The sequence below is a fragment of the Larus michahellis genome, chromosome 18, assembly GCF_964199755.1.
Source record: "Larus michahellis chromosome 18, bLarMic1.1, whole genome shotgun sequence".
NCBI lineage: Eukaryota > Metazoa > Chordata > Aves > Charadriiformes > Laridae > Larus > Larus michahellis.
The window spans coordinates 7,849,791-7,873,674 of record NC_133913.1 but is presented as its reverse complement, the minus strand read 5'-3'; the positions used below and the strand labels follow the sequence as shown (position 1 = coordinate 7,873,674).

The 23,884-nt window shown below is 53.0% G+C and overlaps 1 protein-coding gene and 1 gene segment (V, D, J or C); both read right to left on the bottom strand.

The window, feature by feature from the left end:
- LOC141732867 (M1-specific T cell receptor alpha chain-like) overlaps nucleotides 1-23,884 on the bottom strand; it is a 341,791-nt gene that overhangs the window by 185,266 nt on the left and 132,641 nt on the right. The window lies entirely within an intron of this gene.
- On the bottom strand, nucleotides 1,296-20,257 carry LOC141732869 (immunoglobulin heavy variable 3-49-like). The segment is given in 4 exon segments: nucleotides 1,296-2,258; nucleotides 18,843-18,912; nucleotides 19,540-19,705; nucleotides 20,100-20,257. Coding segments are annotated over 4 exon segments (516 nt in total).

The window sequence follows — 23,884 nt, the reverse complement described above, 5'->3', positions numbered from 1 at the left end:
TGGGGTCACTCCTGGAGTACTAGCTTCTCTTCCTGGAAGCAGAGTACAATAAAGAGCTGGATATACTGGGGAGAGGCCCGTGAAGGGTGACGGAGATGATTATGGGTCTGGAGCACCTCTTAGATGAGGAAAGGCTGAGAGAGCTGGGACCGTTGACCCTGGAGAAGAGAAGGCTTGGAGTGGGGGGAGATTCGTCCCGTCTATGTATAGAAACATAGAACTTGAGAATCATAGCATCACTTGGGTTGGAAGGGAAGTTTAAAGGTCACCATGTCCAAACTCCCCTCCAGTGTGCAGGGGCATCTTCATCTAGATCAGGTTGCTCAGAGCCCTGTCCAGTCCCTGGAAATATTTCCAGGGATGGGACATCTACAGCCTCTCAGGGAAACCCATTCCTGTGTGTCCTTATCCTCATCACAAAACATTTCTTCTTTCTAGCTGTTCTTTTAGTTTAAAGCCATTACCCCTCATCCTATCACTACAGGCCCTACTAAACCCTCTCTCCCCATCTTCCTATAAGTTCCCTTTCTATATGGAAAGGCTGCAATAAGGTGTCCCCAGAGTTTTCTCTTCTCCAGGCTGAGCAACCCCAACTCTCTCAGCCTGTCCTCATAGGAGAGGTGTTCCACCCCTTTGATCATTTTTGTGACCCTCCTCTGGAGCTGCTCCAGCCACGTCCATGTCTTTCCTGTGCTGAGGACTCCAGAGCTGGATGCAGAACTCCAGGTGGGATCTCAGCAGAGCAGAGAAGAGGGGCACAATCACTTCCCTTGGCCTGCTGCCCACGCTTCTTTTGATGCCACCCAGGATACAATTGGATTTCTGGGCTGCAAGCACACCAGTACCCACAAGTCCTTCTCTGCAGCACTGCTCTCAATCCCTTCATCCCCCAGCCTCGACTGATACCAGGGGTTGCCCCAATCCGGTGCAGGGCCTTACACTTGGCCTTGTTGAACCTCATGAGGTACACATGGGACCACTTCTTGAGCTTGTCCAGGTCCCTCTGGATGGCATCCCATCCCTCAGGCATGTCAACCACACCACTGAGCTTGGTGTCATCCGCAGATACCCTGAGGCTGCACTCAATCCCACTGTCTATGTCATTGATGGAGACATTAGGCAGTACTGGACTGAATATGGACCCCTGAGGGACACCACTCGTCACTGGACTGCTTCTGGAATTTGAGCCATGTTGCTGTTTAGCCTCAGAGGGCAACAAAGAACTAACCATATGGCCGCTCTCTCAAACTCCCCCCCTACCATAGGGAAGAATCAGAAGAAAAAGGCAAAACTTGTGGGTTGAGACCAAGGCAGTTTAACAGAACAGCAAAGGGAACAAGAAAACAACAACAATAACATGGACAGATGAATGTAGAAACATGATTACAGTACCACCGCTCACTGAATGGACCCAGGACGCCCCAGCCCGCTCCGACTGGTGACTTCCTATTCCCTTCCCCAGCCAGCTACAGACTAAGCATGACTCACATGGGATGGAACACCTACTACTTTCCCCTGTCTTATGTGTATATATACACACATACATATATATTCATACAGATGTAATGCCCTTAGTCCATGGGCCATCCCTCTAAAATGTCCATTGAGTGCATTTCATCCATGGCTTTGGGCTCCATCTCTTGGAACAGTCTCTCAGGGCAGTTGGGATAGTGTGTGGTGCTGGAATGTTGCATGCTGTATTTTCAGAGCTTGAGGCTGGTGCACCTGCTGCAGCTCATGCCGATGGTCCAGGGGATGAAGATGTAGATCTCAAAGAAGTTGCTGGGCTCCAGCTGCTGAGGTCAGTTCTGATCCCATCACCGCTGTGCTTTACTCAGGTTTTTTTTATCAAAGTCCACGTATCATTAATTTGGGTGATTCTTACTGTAGTACAACTGATAGCAGTTATAGTAATGAGGACATACAGTGGGAAATTCTTAGTTGGGCGTCTTCTAAGTGATGTTGTGGAATGTCGAAGTTAAGACTCAACTCAACTTTTTTGCCTCGGTCTTCACTGCTAGCCTCTCTCCTCATGCCTCCCAGGTTGAAGGACCGCAAGACGGGGACCTGTGAGACACAGGACCTCCCACTGTAAGTGAAGACAAGGTTTGTGACCACCTGAGGAACCTGAACATATACAAGTCTATGGGACCTGATGAGATGCATCCCAGAGTCCTGAGGGGACTGGCTGATGTAGTTGCCAAGCCATTCTCCATGATATTTGAAAAGTCGTGGCGGTCAGGTGAAGTCCCTGGTGACTGGAAAAAGGGAAACATTGCACACATTGTTAAAAAGGGTAGAAAGGAGCACCCTGGGAACTACCGCCCTGTCAGTCTCACCTCCATGCCTGGGAAGATCATGGAACAGATCCTCCTAGAAGCTATGCTAAGGCATATGGAGGACAGGGAGGTGATTCGAGACAGCCAGAACGGCTTCACCAGGGGCAAGTGCTGTCTGACCAACCTGGTGGCTTTCTACAATGGAGGGACTGCATCAGTGGACAAGGGAAGAGCTACAGATACCATCTCTCTGGACTTCTGCAAGGCCTTTGACATGGTCCCCCACAACATTCTTCTCTCTGAGTTGGAGAGATATGGATTTGATGGGTGGACTGTTTGGTGGATAAGGAACTGGCTGGATGGTCGCATCCAGAGGGTGGTGGTCAATGGCTCGATGTCCAGATGGAGAGGGGTGACAAGTGGTGTCCCTCAGGGATCCGTATTGGGACCAGTGCTGTTGGATATCTTCATCAATGATTTAGACAGTGGGATCAAGTGCACCCTCAGCAAGCTTGCCGACGACACTAAGCTGAGTGGTGCAGTCGAGAGGCCAGAGGGACGGGATGGCATCCAGAGGGACCTGGATGAGCTAGAGAGGTGGGCCTGAGCAAATCTTATGAAGTTCAACAAGGCCAGGTGCAAGGTCCTACACTTGAGTTGGGACAATCCTCATTATCAATACAGGCTGGGGGATGATGCGATAGAGAAATAGCCCTGTGGAAAGGGACTTGGGGGTACTGGTGGATGAAAAGCCGGACATGAGCCAACAATGTGTGCTTGCAGCCCAGAAGGCCAATCACATCCTGGGCTGCATCAAAAGAAGCATGGCCAGCAGATCAAGAGAGGTGATTTTCCCCCTGTACTCTGCTGTCCTGAGACCCCACCTGGAGTAGTGTGTCCAGCTCTGGTGTCCTCAGCACAAGAATGACATGGCCCTGTTGGAGCAGGTCCAGAGGAGGGCCACAAAGATGGTCAAAGGGTGAAGCCCCTCTCCTATGAAGATAGGCTGAGAGAGTTGGGGTTGTTCAGCCTGGAGAAGCGAAGGCTCTAGGGAGACCTTTTAGCAGCCCTCCAGTACCTGAAGAGGGCCTACAGGAAAGCTGGGGAGGGGTTGTTTGCGAAGGCATGTAGCGATAGGACGAGGGGAAATGGTTTTAAACTAGAGCAGGGTGGGTTTAGATTAGACATTAGGAAGAAGTTCTTTACAATGAGGGTGGTGAGACACTGGAACAGGTTGCCCAGAAAGGTGGTGGAAGACCCATCCCTGGAGATATTCAAGGCCAGGCTTGATGAGGTTCTGAGCAACCTGATCTAGTTAAAGATGTCCCTGCTTAGTGCAGCGGGGTTGGACTAGGTGACCTTTAAAGGTCCCTTCCAACCCAACACATTCCATGATTATATGATTATGAACCCATAGGTTTTTTCACCTTTGTCCTTCCAATTCTCATTCCCTTCCTGCTGAAGAACTAGTGATTGATCTGCTAGTGGGGCTTAGCTGCCTGACAGGGTTAACCCACAGCAAGGAAGAACTCAGCCGGCTAATCATAATGGAAGAGCCTGGAGTCAACCACCACCTGGCAGCAACAATGATGTAATTGGGAGAGCTTTGCCTTTCTTTTCAAGTGAAGCAGCATGCTTTCCCCCTACAACACTTCTACGAGATTTATGCATAGTCTCTGAAGGCTACAATAGTGGCAAACATCACGAGGGTGGGGGATCGGTGCAATGTGCCATGAGTTGTGGCTCACCTGATGCGGCATCAGCATGAGGTTCCCAGCATCAGAAGAGATGTAAGATTTTACAACTTCCTTCCACCTTTCTTGGGATGTTCATGAAACAGCTCTCTCTCCTCTACCACCCTGAGCCCTGGGAAAGTGATGGAGCAACTGGGCCTGGAAACCGTTTCCGGGAACTTGAAGGACAAGACTGTCACCAGGGTTCACAAGGGGCTAGTCATGCATGAGCAAGATGATAATTCCCTGCCATGTGGCATCATGATCGACAAGAAAAGCTGGGGCAAAGAGGAAAGCACAGGGGAGACGCTGGGATTTATGCCGTTGTCCTCCCGGGTGACCATTATGTGTGAGGAAGCCCTGCTTTCTTGGAAAGGCCTAAACACCTGCAAGCCCACAGGAAGTAGGAAATGAATTCCTGATTTTTCTTCCCTTGAGCATGCAGCTTCACTTTACCTATTAAAATGTCTTTATATGTAGTCAGCAAGGTGTACCGCTTGTATCATCACCACATCCACAAGGAAGAAAAGGAGGGTTATAGTCACTTGCGCCTCTCTCCTGAGGGAATAGAGGGTCCAGTATGCTGGGCAGACCCTCCTCACAGGGATGTCTGCTGTCTTCCTGGAGCCTGGGTTAAGGACATAACTAGGAAAGTCCCTAGTTTGATACAGTCCTCGGACTACTACCCGTTACTGATTTTCCATGTAGGTGGAGATGAAGCTGCGACTCGTAGACCAAGAGCAATCAAGGGGGACTTCAGGGCCTTGGGAAGGTTGGTAAGGGAGTCTGGGGCACAGGTGCTTTTCTCCTCACTCCTTCCAGTTGCAGGCAGTGACACTGGAAGGAACAGGCGCATCCAGTCCATTAACACATGGCTCCGTGGCTGGTGTTGCCGCCACAATTTTGGGTTTTTTGATAATGGGATGGCCTACATGGCACTGGGCTTATTGGCGTCAGATGGGAAACACCTTTCTCAATCTTTCTGCCCAAGAGATTGTGGGGCTGATCAACAGGGCTTTAAACTAGATGTGAAGGGGGAGGGGGATGATAATATTAGGTTTGTCTGTGACAAGCTGTGGGATAACACGTCAGGGTTAGAGGGACGGGGCGCATAGTAAGGACCTGTTTCCCCGAGGCATGCTGGGGACGCTACATCACAGCCAAAGTCTTATGGAGACGAGCCAGGGGCTCCTGATGTAGTCCGAGTCAACAGGGAAACATGCGTGAAACACCCCAAGGGGTGCTCCTCTAAGAAGGCGTCAGAGCCAACAGCCCGGCTGAAGTGCCTCTACACGAATGCTGGCAGCATGGGCCAGAAACAGGAGTTGGAAGCTACTGTGCTGCTGGAAAGCTATGACAGAATCACCATTACTGAAACCTGGTGGGACGAATCCTGTGACTATCGATGGCTACAGGCTGTTCAGAAGGGGCAGGCGAGGAAGGAGGGGCGGAGGTGTTGCCCTCTATGTTAATGAAGGGATAGAGTGTGAAGAGATGTCCGTAAAGAATAGCCAAGGGGAAGTTGAAAGCTTATGGGTAGGAATTAGAGACCGAGGCAACAAGGGGATCCTTTTAGTTGGTGTCTAGTACCTGATCAAGGGGAATCTACTGATGAAGCCTTCTTCTTCCAGCTGCAGGAGGCATTGTGTTCGAAGGCGCTCATCCTGCTGGGGGATTTCAACAACCCCAACATCTGCTGGAAAAGTAACACGGCGAGCTGTAGATGATCCAGGAGGCTCCTGGAGTGCCTTGACAATAACTTCCTAAGACAGGAAACAGACAGCCCTACCCGAGGGGATGCCATACTGGACCTCACAGTCACCAATGCCAGTGAGCTCATTGGGGATGTCAAGATTGGAGGCAGCCTGGGCTGCAGTGACCACGCACCGGTGGGAGTTCACGGTCCTGAGGGGTATGTGCCAGACAAGGAGCGTAGTCAGGACCCTGAATTTTAGGAAAGCAAACCTCCAGCTCTTCAAGGAGTTAGTCAAGAGGACCCCCTGGGAAACAGTCCTCAGGGACAAGGGGGCAGAACAGAGCTGGCGGATCTTCAAGGATGCTTTCCATAGAGCACAAGAGCTCTCGATCCCCAGGTATAGGAAATCAAGCAAGAAAGGGGAGAAGGGACCTTTAAAGGTCACCTAGTCCAACCCCCCTGCACTTTCGCTGTCCCACACGAAATCCTGGTCTCTAAATTGGCAAAGCATGGATTTGATGGATGGACCACTCGGTGGATAAGGAACTGGCTTAATGGCGGCACTCAAAGTGTTGCAGTCAATGGCTCAGTGTCCACATGGAATCCGGTGACGAGTGGCTTTCCTCAGGGGTCAGTACTGGGACCGGTGCTGTTCAACATCATTCTTGGCAACACGGACAGTGAGTTCGAGGGCACCCTCGGCAAGTTTGCCGACGACACCAAGCTGTGTGACATGGTCAACACACTGGAGGGAAGGGATGCCATCCAGAGGGACCTGGACAGGCTTGAGAGGTGGGCCTGTACGAACCTCATGAAGGTCAACCAGGCCAAGTGCAAGGTCCTGCACCTGGGTCATGGCAATCCCAGGCACAAATACAGGTTGGGCGGAGAATGGCTTGAAGGCAGCCCTGAGGAGGACTTGGGGTGCTGGTGGACGAGAAGCTCAACATGAGCAGGCAATGTGCACTTGCACCTGAGAAAGCCAACCACATCCTGGGCTGCATCAAAAGGAGCATGGCCAGCGGGCCGAGGGAGGTGATTCTGCCCCTCTACTCTGCTCTCGTGAGACCACACCTGGAGTACTGCATCCAGCTCTGGAGTCCTCACCACAGAAGGACATGGATCTGTTTGAACGGGTCCAGTGGAGGGCCACGAAGATCATCAGAGGGCTGGAGCACCTATGCTATGAGGACAGGCTGAGAGAGTTGGGGTTGTTCAGCCTGGAGAAGGCTCCAAGGAGACCTTATAGTGTCCTTCTAGTACCTAAAGGGGGCCTACAGGAAGGATGGGGAGGGACTCTATATCACGGAGTGTAATGATAGGACACAGGGTAACGGCCTCAGATTGAAAGAGGGCAGACTTAGCTTGGATATCAGGAAAAAAACTCTTTACTGTAAGGGTAGTGAGGCACTAGAACAGGTTGCCCAGGGAAGATGTCAATGCCCCATCCCGGGAAGTGTTCAAGGCCAGGCTGGATGAGGCTTTGAGCATTCTGGTCTAGTGGGAAGTGACCCTGCCCATGGCTGGGGGGTTGGAACTAGATGATCTTTAAGGTCCCTTCCAACGCAAACCATTCTGTGATTCTGTGATGTGTAATCTAAACCTGCCCTGCTCTAGTTTAAAACCATTGCCCCTTGTCCTATCACTACATGCCCTGCAAACAGCCCCTCGCCACCTTTCTTATAGGCCCCCTTTAGGTACTGGAAGGATACTACAAGGTCTCCCTGGAGCCTTCTCTTCTCCAGGCTGAACAACCCCAACTCTCTCAGCCTGTCTTCATAGGAGAGGGGCTCCAGCCCTTTGACCATCTTTGTGGCCATCCTCTGGACCTGCTCCAACAGGTCCATATCCTTCTTGTGCGCAGTACTCCAGGTGGGGTCTCAGGACAGCAGAGTAGAGGGGGAGAATCACCTCTCTTGATCTGCTGGCCATGCTTCTTTTGATGCAGCCCAGGATGTGATTGGCCTTCTGGGCTGCAAGCACACATTGTTGGCTCATGTCCGGCTTTTCATCCACCAGTACCCTCAAGTCCTTTTCCACAGGGCTATTTCTCTATCGCATCATCCCCCAGCCTGTATTGATAATGAGGATTGTCCCAACTCAAGTGTAGGACCTTGCACCTGGCCTTGTTGAACTTCATAAGATTTGCTCGGGCCCACCTCTCTAGCTCATCCAGGTCCCTCTGGATGCCATCCCGTCCCTCTGGCCTGTCAACCGCAACACTCAGCTTGGTGTCAATGGCAAATTTGCTGAGGGTGCACTTGATCCCACTGTCTAAGTCATTGATGAAGATATCCAACAGCACTGGTCCCAATACGGATCCCTGAGGGACACCACTTGTCACCCCTCTCCATCTGGACATCGAGCCATTGACCACCACCCTCTGGATGCGACCATCCAGCCAGTTCCTTATCCACCAAACAGTCCACCCATCAAATCCATATCTCTCCAACTCAGAGAGAAGAATGTTGTGGGGGACCATGTCAAAGGCCTTGCAGAAGTCCAGAGAGATGGTATCTGTAGCTCTTCCCTTGTCCACTGATGCAGTCCCTCCATTGTAGAAAGCCACCAGGTTGGTCAGACAGGACTTGCCCCTGGTGAAGCCGTTCTGGCTGTCTCGAATCACCTCCCTGTCCTCCATATGCCTTAGCATAGCTTCTAGGAGGATCTGTTCCATGATCTTCCCAGGCACGGAGGTGAGACTGACAGGGCGGTAGTTCCCAGGGTGCTCCTTTCTACCCTTTTTAACAATGTGTGCAATGTTTCCCTTTTTCCAGTCACCAGGGACTTCACCTGACTGCCACGACTTTTCAAATGTCATGGAGAATGGCTTGGCAACTACATCAGCCAGTCCCCTCAGGACTCTGGGATGCATCTCATCAGGTCCCATAGACTTGTATATGTTCAGGTTCCTCAGGTGGTCACAAACCTTGTCTTCACTTACAGTGGGAGGGACTTTGTCTCGCAGGTCCCTGTCTTGCGATCCTTCAACCTGGGAGGCATGAGGAGAGAGGCTGTCAGTGAAGACTGAGGCAAAAATATTCTTCAGAACCTCAGCCTTCTCCTCATCTGTTGTTACCAGTTTGCCATTCTTGGTCATCAGGGAGGGTACCCTTTCTTTGACCCTCCTTTTCTGTTTGACATACCTGTAGAAGCCCTTCTTGTTATTCTTAGCATCCCTTGCTAAGTTCAGCTCCAGCCGCGCAAAACCAAACAACCCAGAACAAGAGAAAGCGTTCAGACATGTGTGAGCCAGACGAGACCAAGGGGAAAATACTGAAATCTCAGACCTTTTGTAAGATGCCTCTTCACAGAATCACGGAATCACAGAATCTTCAGAGTTGGAAGGGATCTCTAGATATCATCTAGTCCAACTCCCTTGCTAAAGCAGGATTGCCTAGAGCACATTACTCAGAACTGCATCCAGGCGGGTCTTGAAAATCTCCAGAGAAGGGGACTCCACAACCTCCCTGGGCAGCCTATTCCAGGGCTCTGTCACCCTCACCGTAAAGAAGTTTTTCTGTGTATTTGAACGGAACTTCCTATGTTCTAGCTTGTGCCCATTGCCCCTTGTCCTGTCACTGGGAACCATTGAAAAGAGCCTGACTCCGTCCTCCTTAAACCCACCCTTTAGATACTTGTAAACATTAATCAGGTCCCCCCTCAACCTTCTCTTCTCCAGGCTAAAGAGTCCCAGCTCTCTCAGCCTTTCCTCATAAGGGAGATGCTCCAGTCCCATAATCATCTTGGTTGCCCTTTCTAGCCAACTGCATCCTGGGCTGCATCCCCACAGCGTGGCCAGGAGGGCGAGGGAGGGGATTCTACCCTCTACTCTTCTCTCATGAGACCCACCTGGAGTACTGAATCCAGCTCAGGACTTGATGGAGGAAGTCCAGTGGAGGGCCATGAAGATAATCAGAGGGCTGGAGCACCTGTCTCCTATGAAGACAGGCAGAGAGACATGGGCTTGTTCTGCCTGGAGAAGCCTCTTGGGAGACCTTACAACAGACTTCCAGTAGCTAAAGGGGGCCTACAGGAGAGATGGGGGTGGACTCTTCATCAGGGAGTGACGCGACAGCACGAGGGGAACGGTTTTAAACTGAAAGAGGGGAGATTTAGATTAGATATTAGGAAGAAATTCTTGACTGTGGGGGTGGTGAGACACTGGAACAGGCTGCCCAGAGAAGCTGTGGATGCCCCATCCCTGGTGGTGTTCAAGGCCAGGCTGAATGGGGCTTTCAGCAACCTGGTCTGGTGGGAGGTGTCCCTGCCCAGGGCAGTGGGGCTGGAACTAGATGATCTTGAAGGTCCCTTCCAACTCTAACCATTCTGTGATTCTATGTTTCTAACTTCCACGATAGCCTTCTCCATATTTTTACATGGCATAGCCTCTCCAAGAGAGGAAGCAAGTGAAAGAATGAAGTTGAGCCTGGGAAAAAGGAGGACAGAGAGGGAGGACGGTATCATTAAGGTTGGATTTTGTTTTTTTATTTTTCGTTCCCTCCATTGCACTGTATCTTAATTGCCAATAAATTAAATTCCTGCAGTGTGTAGGACAGGCCACAAACACCTGCCATGCACAGTGATAAGCCCTCAATGCTGGAAACAGCCCTGAGCACCACCACACACATCGCAACACTCCCCTGGCCCATTGCGCTTGCACCTTGGGCTGAGCCCCAGTAGGATTCTGTTAAAGTTCAGCAGGATTTCCTGTCTCTGGGTGAACGGCACAGAAATAGCGGGCAGAGTCCCAGGGCTGCAGGGCACTCAGGGATAGATATGCCTCAGAATGGGAATTGTCCCAGGATGCCGTGGCTCAACCCTGCACCTCTGCCCCATACTTCTTTGTAGTACCCGAGGGTCCACACATGAAGGAGACCCACTCGAGACCGCCACTGGGGTCCTCACGGTACCACCGAACATAGTAATCCTTGAAGGTGAAGCCGGATCCGCAGAAGGAGAGGAGCATGGAGTCCCCGGGTGCTCGCAGCCCTCCACCGGCCTCCACCAGCTTCAGCTGCACCCACACCCCTGTGGACGGAGAGCGCAGGCAACGTGCCATGAGTGGTGGCTCACCTGATGCAGCATCAGCATGTGGCATCAGAAGAGATGTAAGATTTTACAACTTCCTTCCACCTTTCTTGGGATGTTCATGAAACAGCTCTCTCTCCTCTACCACCCTGAGCCCTGGGAAAGTGATGGAGCAAGTAGGCCTGGAAACCATTTCCAGGAACTTGAGGGACAAGAACGTCACCAGGGTTCACAAGGGGCTAGTCATGCCCCTTGTGATAATCTTCTGTGAGGCAATGACTGGTTGTGGAGATGAGGGGAGAGCAGCAGACATTGGTTGCTGTTGATTCAGGAACGCTTTCAACACTGTTTCAGCCAAGATCCTCCTAGAGAAGCTGACAAAGTCTGGGCTGGAGGAGCAGGCAGTGAGGTGGGTCACAGAATCACAGAATGGTAGGGTTGGAAGGGACCTCTGGAGAGCATCTAGTCCAACCCCCCTGCCAGAGCAGGCTCACCCAGAGCAGGTGGCACAGGAATGCGTCCAGGCGGGTTTTGAATGTCTCCAGAGACGGAGACTCCACCACCTCTCTGGGCAGCCTGTGCCAGGGCTCTGCCACCCTCACAGTAAAGAAGTTCCTCCTTAAGTTTACGTGGAACTTCCTACGCTCAAGTTGGTGCCCATTACCTCTGGTCCTGTTGCTGGGCACCACTGAAAAGAGCCTGGCCCCATCCTTCTGACACCCACCCTTTAAGTATTGATAAGCGTTGATAAGATCCCCCCTCAGTCACCTTTTTTCCAGACTGAAGAGACACAAATTCTTCAGCCTTTCATTGCAAGAGAGGTTTTCCAATCCCCTAATCATCTTGGTAGCCCTTTGCTGTACCCTCTCCAGCAGTTCCCTAGCCTTCTTGAACCGGGGAACCCAGAACTGGACACAGTACTCCAGGTGTGGCATCACCAGGGCAGAGTAGAGGGGGAGGATGACCTCCTTCGCCCTGCTGGCCACGCTCTTCTTGATGCACCCCAGGATGCCATTGGCCTTCTTGGCCACGAGGCCACATTGCTGGCTCATGGTCATCCTGTTGTCCACCAGGACTCCCAGGTCTCTTTCCATAGAGCTGCTCTCCAGCAGGTCAGCCCCCAACCTGTACTGGTACTGATGCCCAGAACGAGTTGTTCCATCATCTTTTCAGGGATGGAGGTGAGGCTGACCGGCCTGTAGTTCCCCAGGTCCTCCTTCTTGCCCTTTTTGAAGGCTGGAGCAACATTGGTTTTCCTCCAGTCCTCAGGCACCTCGCCTGTTCTCCAGGACCTTTCAAAGATCACGGAGAGCAGCCCAGCAATGACTTACGCCAGTGACTTTCTTCTCATGATCACTACAGCCAAGGGTGCCCCCAAACTTAATGTCCTCCAACAGTCCCTCTGACAGTCAAAAACTGTCTGAATGCCTGGTGCCAGATGGTGGTTATCAGTGGCACAAAGTCTAGTTGGAGGCCAGCAATTAGCGGTGTACCACAGGGGTCAATACTGGCTGCAATCCAGTTGGACGTCTTCATTAACGATCTGGAGGACTGCACAGAGTGTGCCCTCAGCAATTGTGCAGATGACACCAATGTGGGAAGAGTGGCTGGTACAGCAGGGGGTTGTGCTGCCATCCAGAGGGACCTTGGTATACCCCTGAGGTATACCACTTGTCATTGGACTCCATCTGGACTTTGTTCTGCTGGACAACTTGACCATGAGCCAGAAATGGGCCCTGTGGTAAAGAGGGATAATGGTGTCCTGGGCTGCACCAGGAGGAGAGTTTGCGTCAGCTCAGGGAGGTGGTCCTTCCCCTCTACTCAGCACTGCTGGTGTCACACCTGCAGTATGGGCTCCACTGCTTGGCTCCCCAGGACAGGAGAGAGTTGGGCATACAGGAGAGAGGCCAGTGAAGGCCAAGAAGGTCATAATGGGACTCGAGCACCCCTTCCATGAAAAAGGCTGAGAGATCGGGGGTGCCTTACCCTGGAGAAGAGAAGGTTCAGGGGGATCTCACTGATGTATAGAAACAGAGGAAGGGAGGGGGCAGGGAGGGCAGGGCCAAGCGCTTTTCCCTGGTCCTCAGTGACAGGTCACGAGGCAATGTGCAGCCTTATGTGACACTTTTTCACTGTCAGGGTGACTGTGCACTGGCACAGGTTGCCCAGAAAGGCTGTTGGTTCTCCCTGCTTGGAGATATTCAAAAGCTGTCTGGAGATGGTCTCGGGCAACCGGCTCTAGGAGGCCCTGCTTGAGCAGAGGGTCTGGATGACCTCCTGAGGTGCCCCCCAACTTCAGGATTTCTGTGAGTCTGTGAAAGGCTCACGGGCACATTCACGACTTTGTGATATGTGCCAGGGCAGAGGGGAAAAATGAAACTTGGACTTTACTACTCCCCTGATGACTTCCAGGAACAGCTTTTTACAGGACTGTTGAGGAAAACGCACTTTCCTCTTTTGGCTACAAGATTCAAAGCTGGAACTCAGGAGAGTTATACAGGACTCACTCAGGAGTGATACAAAAATGTCATATGGGTGGGTAAAAGAGGAGCACGCGGAGGACTCGGGAGAGGTATTCGGCATGGTTATGTTTGCTGTATTTGTGGTCTTCAGTCTTCTGATAGATCTTATGGTTCTTCTGTAGAGTTGCAGACACAGGTACATGCACATGTGAACAGGTTGTACAACCCCCTGCACAAACCCAGAGCCTGGCTTTGGAAGGATGAGGAATAACATGCATCCCCATTTGACCACTTGACTGGCTGCTTCCTGGAGCCCGAGAAGCGTACTGCTGGCCACAGCTTGTTGCTGGAGGCAGGGCTCCTGGACTGAGCAGAGGGGAGGGAATTCAATGGGGAAATGACTATTAGAGCCCCTCCATTTCTCCATCAAAACCACCTAACAGTCACTGCTGGAGGGCTGCAGGGCATACATGGCAGCATGCTGGCAGCGCGTGAGGTCATGAGGAGAGACTCGAGGTCTTCCCCCCAACCAGGACGCAAGAGTATTCCCAAAGCATTTCCAGACCCACAAACTGTCTCTTAAAAGCTCGGGCTGGCCGTCAGGCCTGATGCTGTCCTTTCATACTCCCCAGGAAGGGCATTAGAAAGTGCAGCAGAAGAGGAGCCAGTTTTGCTCCTAAGATGGCAGAAAAGTTGAGGCTGTAATGGACCTCTGAAAAGGTCTGGTTTAACTCTCCTGCTTGAAGCAGGGTCAGCAAGAGTAGGTGTACTTGATTTGTTTGTGATGGAGTTAATTTTCTTCAGAGAGGCCTGTATGGGCAGCTGCAATTTTTTATGGCAAATACCGTGTTGATAACACATCAAAGTTTTAGCTGTTGCTGAACGGTCTTTACACAGTGTCCCTGCCTTCTTTGTTTCTCGTGTTGCCCATCAGCCGTAGAGCTGACCGCTCAGGAGAAGAGCCTGCGGAGTAAAAAGCGGCAGAGAGGAGGTGGTATGAACTGGCCGCAACCCCCATTCCCCTTCCCCTATATGCCCCTTGGAGGGAAGAGGTAGAGAAGTTGGGAGTGAAGTTGAACCCGGGAAGAAGCGTGGGATGGCAGAAAGGTGTTTTTAGATTTGTTCTTATTTCTCGCTGTCCTACTCTGATTGGATTGATAACAGATAAAATTTATTTCCTCAAGTTGAGTCTCTTTGGCCTGTAAAGGTAATTGCTGGGTCATCTCCTTGTCTGTTTCTTGACCCATGTGCCTTTCATTGTGTTTTTTTCACCCTCTTCAGTAGAGGAGGGGGACTGACAGAGTCGCTTGTTGGGCACCTGGAGGCCAGCCAAGGTCAACCCATCACACCTTGTCTACTTCTTCTTCCCGATCAGGTGATCTGTAGTAGCCACCCACTACAATGTCACCCATCCATCTACTATGGTACAGGAGTAAGCTACCACACCGCCTCTCCATGATCCCACATCTACAAGCAAGCCACAGAGGTAAAACTGGGCCAGGCTGGACAGCAGCCCAGATAATGTGTAATAACCAGCATGTCACTAGACAGTCTCTGAAGTTCCCGCAATACATCCTCCTGCATCATAAATACTTATCTTCACTGCTTTTGACTGCAAGCACGCCAAAGTTTTGTTTCCTGCACCTGCCAATACGTGACATAAACATCTGGTTAGTGGCTGTTAGAAAGAAATGCTGAGAAGTCTGTACTCCCTATAGTTGGGTTTTGGCTCCATGCTGCTGCAGAGCTGCTCCAGGCTGAGCCTGGCACCAAGGTAATACACTGCTTCATCCCCTTGCTTTGCTGCCTGGATCTGCAGGGTGAATCTGTTCTGGGAGCTCTCCACTGATCCCTTAACGCGACCCTGGATATCTTCTCCAGAGGCACCACCTTCCCGGTAAATCCATTCCAGAGAGCCACGTGGCCCCAGCTGGTACCAGGACATGTAGTACTTGCTCATACTGTCCCCACTCATGCTGCACTGGAAGGTGACTCCATCTCCCTCTCGCATGGCCAGCTCCCCGATGTGTTGCTCCAAGGCCACCTGGCCAGTGACTGCAGCAGTGAGGAAGAACAAGCCATGATCGCTCCAAGATTCAGAAAAGGTCACGGCATTGCTGGTGGGGACACTGGGATAGCACTGGACTAAATTTGTTCTCTTTCAACCCAACTGACAAAGATGAGTAGAGGAACTGAGCTGGTACCAGGAATCAGGGCTCATGAGGAGAGTGACACCACTCCCTCCTTTTCCCTGTCAGAGAAGAAGGTGTTTTGGATTTTCTGATTTGGTGCAGGAAGGATTTGCATGATGGAGAACAAATCCCTTTGGCTTTGCCAGGCTGTGATGGTGAGGAATTTACTCTCCTGTCCCTGATACTGCTTGGAATGTGCACAAGGACCTCTCACAGGCAAGTGGGGCTTGGATCCTATGCTGACATCCTCAACCTGCTCTTTGCAAGAACAAAGCATTAGGCCCAAGGATGGGGGTGTACCAGGTAGATTCCCTGCCTATTCCCACACTGTGGAGCAGCCAGGCTGGATGGAGGTGCCTAAATTGCAGCTAGAAGAGTTCCCGCTGTGCTCTGCACGGATTGCTGGGGAGGTAGAGGCGGGGTGCAGGTCAGGCTGCAAGTGGTTAGCACAGCTCTGTGGCGAGCAGAGCACAGGAGCATGCTCAGTTCCTGGGAGGCATCACCCCTTCCTCTTCCTTTTGCTTACCCACGATGGGAAAGAACCCCACGCACAGGGCAGTCCACACGGCCAGGCCCCACTCTGCCTCGACTCTCTGTAGCTTGTCTCCGCTGGCAGAACAGCTCTGCCCACATCTGCCCTGTCTGTGCCTCTGTCACTGCAGTCAGTCCTAGTCCCTCCTGGTCCCTCCCTCGGTCTATGACAACAGCGAAGGCGAGAGGTGGGGGCTGGAGGAGCAGAAGAACCTGAAGCTGTTGGTGAACTCTCGGGTGTCTCTCATCCTGCAAGCTGCAATACCAGAGAGCTCGCTTGGCAGGAAAACCTCTAGTGGGCAAAAGCTGGCGTGTTGCTGTACAGCTACCCTCACCCTTCCTCTGAGGAAGGACTGCAGTGTTTCTGCTGGGATTTTGGAGCTGGCCTGGGGGGCAGCAAGTTGTCCTCCCAGGGCACCCTGGCTCCTTGCTGCTTGTGAGCTGCTACTCCTGGATGGGAGCCACTGACCCCTCTACTCTTGTGGACAGGGCGCTCCATGGCAGACGTGCTCCTCACCCGCCTCTTGCTCAGCACCCTACTCCTCCACTCGCTCCCTCGTGCTGACATTTCTCCAGCGGCCTCTTCCCACCAAAGCCTTCCCAGATGCCCCCAAGCAGCAAAGGCAGCAAAGGGCAGGGGAGATCCAGGATTCGCTGTGCACTGAAGCTCTGGGGTAGATGTGCAGGTTCAAGGCCCCCAGCTCATCCCCCCAAACTCATGTGCACAGGACTGAGCAGGGACCAGGCTGTTGGGGCTCCTCAGCAGAGCAGGGACACTCCCTTCTCCACTCTTACCCTACTCAGCAGGAACACAGAGCTCCCCCTAGGACCTTTGTAGCCACAGGAGAGGACACCTGCTGAGCCCTACAGTGTCACCGTTTTGACTGGTACTACCATTTTGGGATGCCCAAATTCCATGCTGCACCTCTGCAGACTCTCTGAGTCTTTCCCCTCCTCTTCCTCTTCATATGTGCTCCAATCTGGCCCCTTAGGGAAGGGATCCAAGACGGTGGGAAGGCGAGTTGCAAGATGGTAGAGGAACCCATTGAACCTGGAGGTGGCCTAAGGTGCCCTGAGACACTTGGAGCTGCCCCAGCATGGTAGGATACGCCAGGTTCCCCACAGCCCCCAAATCATATCTTCCTTGTTGGGAGTCCTTACACAAAATTCTATGCTGGACCTCATGAATATACATGAATATATATGCTGGACCTCATGTACACACATGAATATATATGCACAGAGTGCCAACACTTCATGCACAAGGGAAAAGGTGCCCTGCAGCTCAGCTCCTGCTGTTTGCCTGTTCTGGGGCTCCCTGATCAACATGAGCTTTAAAAGCTCAATTCAGCTGTGGTTTGCCATAATCAAATCTTAGTTCTTCAATGCTTGTTGTGCTGCTTCTTAAACAAACTGCTTTCTCTGTTGCTTTTTTCTTGTGGGAAAGACTGAGAAGAATGGAAGAAGGTGATCAACTTGTTCATGGTTTTGTGTGTGCTTGTGAGATACTCTGCTGCTGCTGCTGCTGCCACAGCACCTCTGTGCCCCTTTCCAGGAAAGCCAGCCCAGGCTACTCCTCAAAAGCCTTTTTGCAGCCAACCAGGAAAGACCTGGCTGAATTTAACACCCCTCCTTCCTTTTCTGCCCCGACTTTGCCTGTCGTTCAAGCACTGTGCCCTTTTTCCAGCTCTCTGGTGCTGCAGAAATACGTGGCCGTGTCTGCAGCTGATGGCGAGAGCACTTCCAGCAACAGCTGGTTCCTGGAGGGGTCTGCAGAGCTGGTGACTCGTGTCTGGAAGAATGAAGCAATGTGCTGAAGTCCCGTGAAAGGATACAGCAACGCTATGTGCTGCAGGTCTCTGCCAGGAGTCTGACGGATCCAGTCCCAAGCGTAGCTGCTATCGGTGATGGGTACACCAGAGATGCGTCAGGTGAGCGTGAGTGACTCTGAGACCTTCCCTACCACGGGGCCAGAGGCCTCTATCTCCACCTGAGAAAGGGCACCTGCAACCCCAGGAGACAAGGATAAACAGGCAGGAACAGTTCAAGCAATATCTTCATCTACTCCACCACTTCCCTGGGCTTCTGCCTGTGATCTCTGGGATCCAGCAGCTCCAAACACACATGTTCACAACCTCTTGTTCCTGTTAGAATCTCAGATCTGGGAGACCTCCCCATTCTCCCAGTGGGCTCCCAAATGACCCTCTGTACTTTCTGTATTTCCTCTCCTAGCTACTTAGTGAGTGAATAGTGACAACTGGACTGAGCGGACCTGAGCCGTGCCCAAAACCTGAGCACGGCTATTACCACACCTCAACAGTCAGCCGTGACAGGGTACACACGATGGAAACAGCAAAACTTGTTTCCAAAGGTGAAGCAGTTTCAGAGTGTGACAGGAGTGAGGATTGGCATGAGACATGGGAAGAAGGCAAGCAGAAGGGGTAATGCTTTGCAGAGAGACTCAGATAAAACAGATAAAACGTCCCCATTAGGACCAAGCACCAATGTAGTTACATCATATGATGTAACTACACACCTCTCCGAGAGCAGCCCTGAACCACTGTGGGATTCGACTCCATTCCAGCTTCAGACCCAGAGCTGGGACCCTGGCAGGACGTTTGTGTTAAAGCTCAGCTGGTTTTCCTGTCTCTGTGCAAATGGCACAGAAGTAGCGGGCAGAGTCCCTGGGCTGCAGGGCACTCAGGGACAGATATGCCTCAGAACGGGAATTGTCCTGGGATGCCGTGGCTCAACCCTGCATCGCTGCTCCGTAATATGGTTTGCTTCAGGCCCAGCAGATGGACACCAAGTCGAATGTGCCACCTAGTGCCTGACAGTACCACCAAACATCATGAAGCTCAAAGCTGTTTAGCAGGCACTGAAAAGAGACTGAGAGGCCTGTAATTACCAGGCTTTACCTTCTTTCCCATCTGGAAAACGGGGATAACATTTGCCAGCTTCCAGTTGTCTGGGGCCTCTCCAGACTCCCTAGGCCATTGAAAAAAAACAGAGAGAGGTCCTGTCATAACATTGGCCAGCTCTTTCATACCCACGCATGAATGCCAGAGGGCCCCATAGATTTAGGTGCCGAAACAATGCAGAAGAAATACTACGAACTGACCCCAAGCCCCATTTCCAATTGGCCCCTGTGCCTCCTGGGGAGAGGAAGGGAATGCAAGAGTGAAGCTGAGCCTGGGAAGAAGGATGGCAGAGAGGGAGGACGGTTTCTTTAGGGATGGGGTAATTTTCTATACTCTCCATTGGACCGTATTTTAATTGGCAATCAAATAAATTCCTGCAGTGTGCAGGACAGGCCACAAACACCTGCTGTGCAAAGTGATAACCCTTCACTGCTGGAAACAACCATGGGTGACCCCATGCACATCACAGCACTCCCTTGCCCTATTGCTCTTGCACCTGGGCTGGGCCCCAGCAGGTTTCTGTTAAAGCTCAGCTGGATTTCCTGTCTCCGTGTCAATGGCACAGAAGTAGCGGGCAGAGTCCTGGGGCTGCAGGGCACTCAGGGACAGAGAGGACTCAGACCGGGCATTGTCCCGGGACACCGTGGCTCGACCCTGCACAGACTGCCCGAACCGAGTAACTGAGGAATCATACCGGATGTACGACACCCACTCGAGACCACCACCGGGGGCCTGACGGTACCAATAAACGTAGTAATCCTTGAAGTCGAAGCCGGATCCGCGGCAGGTGAGGTGCACGGAGTCCCCGGGAGCTCGCAGCCCTCCGCCGGCCTCCACCAGCCTCAGCTGCGCCCACACCCCTGCGGACGGAGAGCGCAGGCAGCCGGGCAGCGCGCCACCACGGCCCCACAACGCTCCCCCGGCGCCCCCCGCCCCGGCACAGCCACAGCCGCCACCCGCCTCTCCCGGCAAAGCCCCGCGCCCGGGGCAATGCCCCGCCTGCCCCCCTCGGGGCTCAGCCGCGCCCGCTCCCACACTGCGGCCCGACCCGCCGCCCCAAAGCCTCCTCCGGCCCCGGCCCCGGCGTCGCCCGCCCACCCCACCCCACCCGCTCCTCGCCCACGGCGAGCGCCAGCCGATAGCGCGCCCGGCGCGGGAGCAGCCGCAGCCCCGGGGCCCCGGCACGGGCAGCGCCGCCCGCGAGCAGCCGAAGCCCCGGGCCCGGCCTCGCCGCCCTCCCCGCACGGTTCTCACCTGCCGGCCCCGAGGCCAAGGCCAGGAGCCACGGCACCAGACCGGCCGCCATCGTGCCCTGCCGCGCCGGGGACGGACGGGGACCGAGGGCCCGGCGGGAGCCGCACAGGAGCCGAGCGGAGCCGTGTTCCAACCCGCTCCTGCCCGCCCGCCGGCGAGGGGGCAGAGCCCATGCCTCTGCCCGCCCCCAGCACCCCCGCCCCGGCCCGGCCCCCCGCTGCCGCGTCCGATTTGGGGCAGGAGAAGGGCGGATGCGGGCAGGGCCGCGGGCAGAGGAGGAGCGCGGCTCCCCGGCACACTGAGGCTCCTGAACCGGGGCTGCCAGCGCGGCTCCGCCGCTCTCCCGCCTCGTCGCCCTGCCGAGCCCTGCGCAAGGGCGTCGGCGCCTCGACCGCCCGCAGCCGGGGCCGGCCCCGGCCCCAGCCCCAGCGGCAGGGACGGGCCGTCGGCCCGCAGCGTCCCCTCGCAGGACCCTCCCCGTGCCCCGCACCCCCAGCCCGCCCTGGCCTCACTCCCAGCCCCTGCCCGCGGAGACCAGACACACAGAGGGCTGTGCTGCCATCCACAGGGACCTCGACAGGCTGGAGATGCGGGCTGACAAGACCTCTCTCCCCATCTCGCTATAAGCCACCTTTCTATATGGAAAGGCTGCAATAAGGTGTCCCTAGAGTTTCCTCTTCTCCAGGCTGAGCAACCTCAACTCTCTCAGCCTGTCCTCACAGGAGAGGTGTTCCACCCCTGTGATCATTTTTGTGACCCTCCTCTGGAGCTGCTCCAGCCACGTCCATGTCTTTCCTGTGCTGAGGACTCCAGAGCTGGATGCAGTACCCACAAGTCCTTCTCTCCAGCACTGCTCTCAATCCCTTCATCCCCCAGCCTCGACTGATACCAGGGGTTGCCCCAACCCAGGTGCAGGACCTTACACTTGGCCTTGTTGAACCTCATGAGGTACACATGGGACCACTTCTTGAGCTTGTCCAGGTCCTTCTGGATGGCATCCCATCCCTCAGGCATGTCAACCACACCACTGAGCTTGGTGTCATCTGCAGATACCCTGAGGCTGCACTCAATCCCACTGTTTATGTCAGTGATGGAGACATTAAGCAGTACCGGACCCAATATGGACCCCTGAGGGACACCACTTGTCACTGGACCCTATCTGGACTTTGAGGCATGTTGTGGTTTAGCCTCAGAGGGCAACAGAGAAACATGTGGCTGCTCTCTTAAACTCCCCCCACAATGGGGAAGAATCAGAAGAAAAAGGAAAAACATGTGGGATAAGACCAAGGCAGTTTAACAGAAGAGCAAAGGGAACAAGAAAACAACAACCGTAACACAGATAGAGGAATGCAGAAACACGATTACAGTACCACCGCTCACTGAATGGACCCAGGACGCCCCAGCCCGCTCCCAGTGGCGACTTCCTGCTCCCTTCCCAGCCAGCTACAGACTAAGCATGGCTCACATGGGATGAACACCTGTGTCCCTACTACTTTCCCCTGTCTTATGTGTATATATATACACATACATATATACTCATACAGATGTAATGCCCTTAGTCCATGGGCCATCCCTCTAAAATGTCCGTTGAGTTCATTTAATCTATGACTTTGGGCTCCATCTGTTAGAACAGTCTCTCAGGGCAGGTGGGATGGTGTGTGGTGCTGCACTGTTGCATGCTGTATTTTCGGAGCTTGTGGCTGGTGCACCCGCTTTTCAAGTTGCCACACAAGAAGTCATTTCTGGAGGTCAAAGGGAGAGAAATAAACTCCGAGGTAGTGAATTTGTCATGAAAAAGGAACCAGGAAGGATAAAATGGGCCTTCCAATCTGCATGAGATGTTTTGACTTTTAGAGTCCTCACAGACATTGAGGGAGGATTGAAGAGGCATCTTACAAAAGGTCTGAGATTTCAGTATTTTCCCCTTGGTCTTGTCTGGCTCACACATGTCTGAACGCTTTCTCTTGTTCTGGGTTGTTTGGTTTTGCGCGGCTGGAGCTGAACTTAGCAAGGGATGCTAAGAATAACAACAAGGGCTTCTACAGGTACGTCAAACAGAAAAGGTCAAAAGGTCAAAGAAAGTGTACCCTCCCTGATGACCAAGAATGGCAAACTGGCAACAACAGATGAGGAGAAGGCTGAGGTTCTGAACAATATTTTTGCCTCAGTCTTCACTGACAGCCTCTCTCCTCATGCCTCCCAGCTTGAAGGACCGCAAGACGGGGACCTGCGAGACAAAGTCCCTCCCACTGTAAGTGAAGACAAGGTTTGTGACCACCTGAGGAACCTGAACATATACAAGTCTATGGGACCTGATGAGATGCATCCCAGAGTCCTGAGGGGACTGGCTGATGTAGTTGCCAAGCCATTCTCCATGATATTTGAAAAGTCGTGGTGGTCAGGTGAAGTCCCTGGTGACTGGAAAAAGGGAAACATTGCACACATTGTTAAAAAGGGTAGAAAGGAGCACCCTGGGAACTACCGCCCTGTCAGTCTCACCTCTGTGCCTGGGAAGATCATGGAACAGATCCTCCTAGAAGCTATGCTAAGGCATATGGAGGACAGGGAGGTGATTCGAGACAGCCAGAACGGCTTCACCAGGGGCAAGTCCTGTCTGAACAACCTGGTGACTTTCTACAACGAAGAGACTGCATCAGTGGACAAGGGAAGAGCTACAGATACCATCTCTCTGGACTTCTGCAAGGCCTTTGACATGGTCCCCCACAACATTCTTCTCTCTGAGTTGGAGAGATATGGATTTGATGGGTGGACTGTTTGGTGGATAAGGAACTGGCTGGATGGTCGCATCCAGAGGGTGGTGGTCAATGGCTCGATGTCCAGATGGAGAGGGGTGACAAGTGGTGTCCCTCAGGGATCCGTATTGGGACCAGTGCTGTTGGATATCTTCATCAATGATTTAGACAGTGGGATCAAGTGCACCCTCAGCAAATTTGCCATTGACACCAAGCTGAGTGTTGCGGTTGACAGGCCAGAGGGACGGGATGGCATCCAGAGGGACCTGGATGAGCTAGAGAGGTGGGCCTGAGCAAACCTTATGAAGTTCAACAAGGCCAAGTGCAAGGTCTTGCACTTGGGTAGGGACAATTCTGGCTATCAATACAGGCTGGGGGATGATGTGATAGAGAGCAGCCCTGCAGAAAAGGACTTGGGGGTACTTGTGGATGAAAAGCTGGGCATGAGCCAACAATGTGTGCTTGCAGCCCAGAAGGCCAATCACATCCTGGGCTGCATCAAAAGAAGCATGGCCAGCAGATCAAGAGAGGTGATTCTCCCCCTCTACTCTGCTGTCCTGAGACCCCACCTGGAGTAGTGTGTCCAGCTCTGGCGTCCTCAGCACAAGAAGGACATGGCCCTGTTGGAGCAGGTCCAGAGGATGGCCACGAAGATGGTCAAAGGGCTGGAGCCCCTCTCCTATGAAGACAGGCTGAGAGAGTTGGGGTTGTTCAGCCTGGAGAAGAGAAGGCTCCAGGGAGACCTTATAGCAGCCCTCCAGTACCTGAAGGGGGCCTACAGGAAAGCCGGGGAGGGGCTGTTTGCGAAGGCATGTAGTGATAGGACGAGGGGCAATGGTTTTAAACTAGAGCAGGTTGGGTTTAGATTAGACATTAGGAAGAAGTTCTTTACAATGAGGGTGGTGAGACACTGGAACAGGTTGCCCAGAAAGGTGGTGGAAGACCCATCCCTGGAGACATTCAAGGCCAGGCTTGATGAGGCTCTGAGCAACCTGATCTAGTTAAAGATGTCCCTGCTAGTCCAACCCCCCT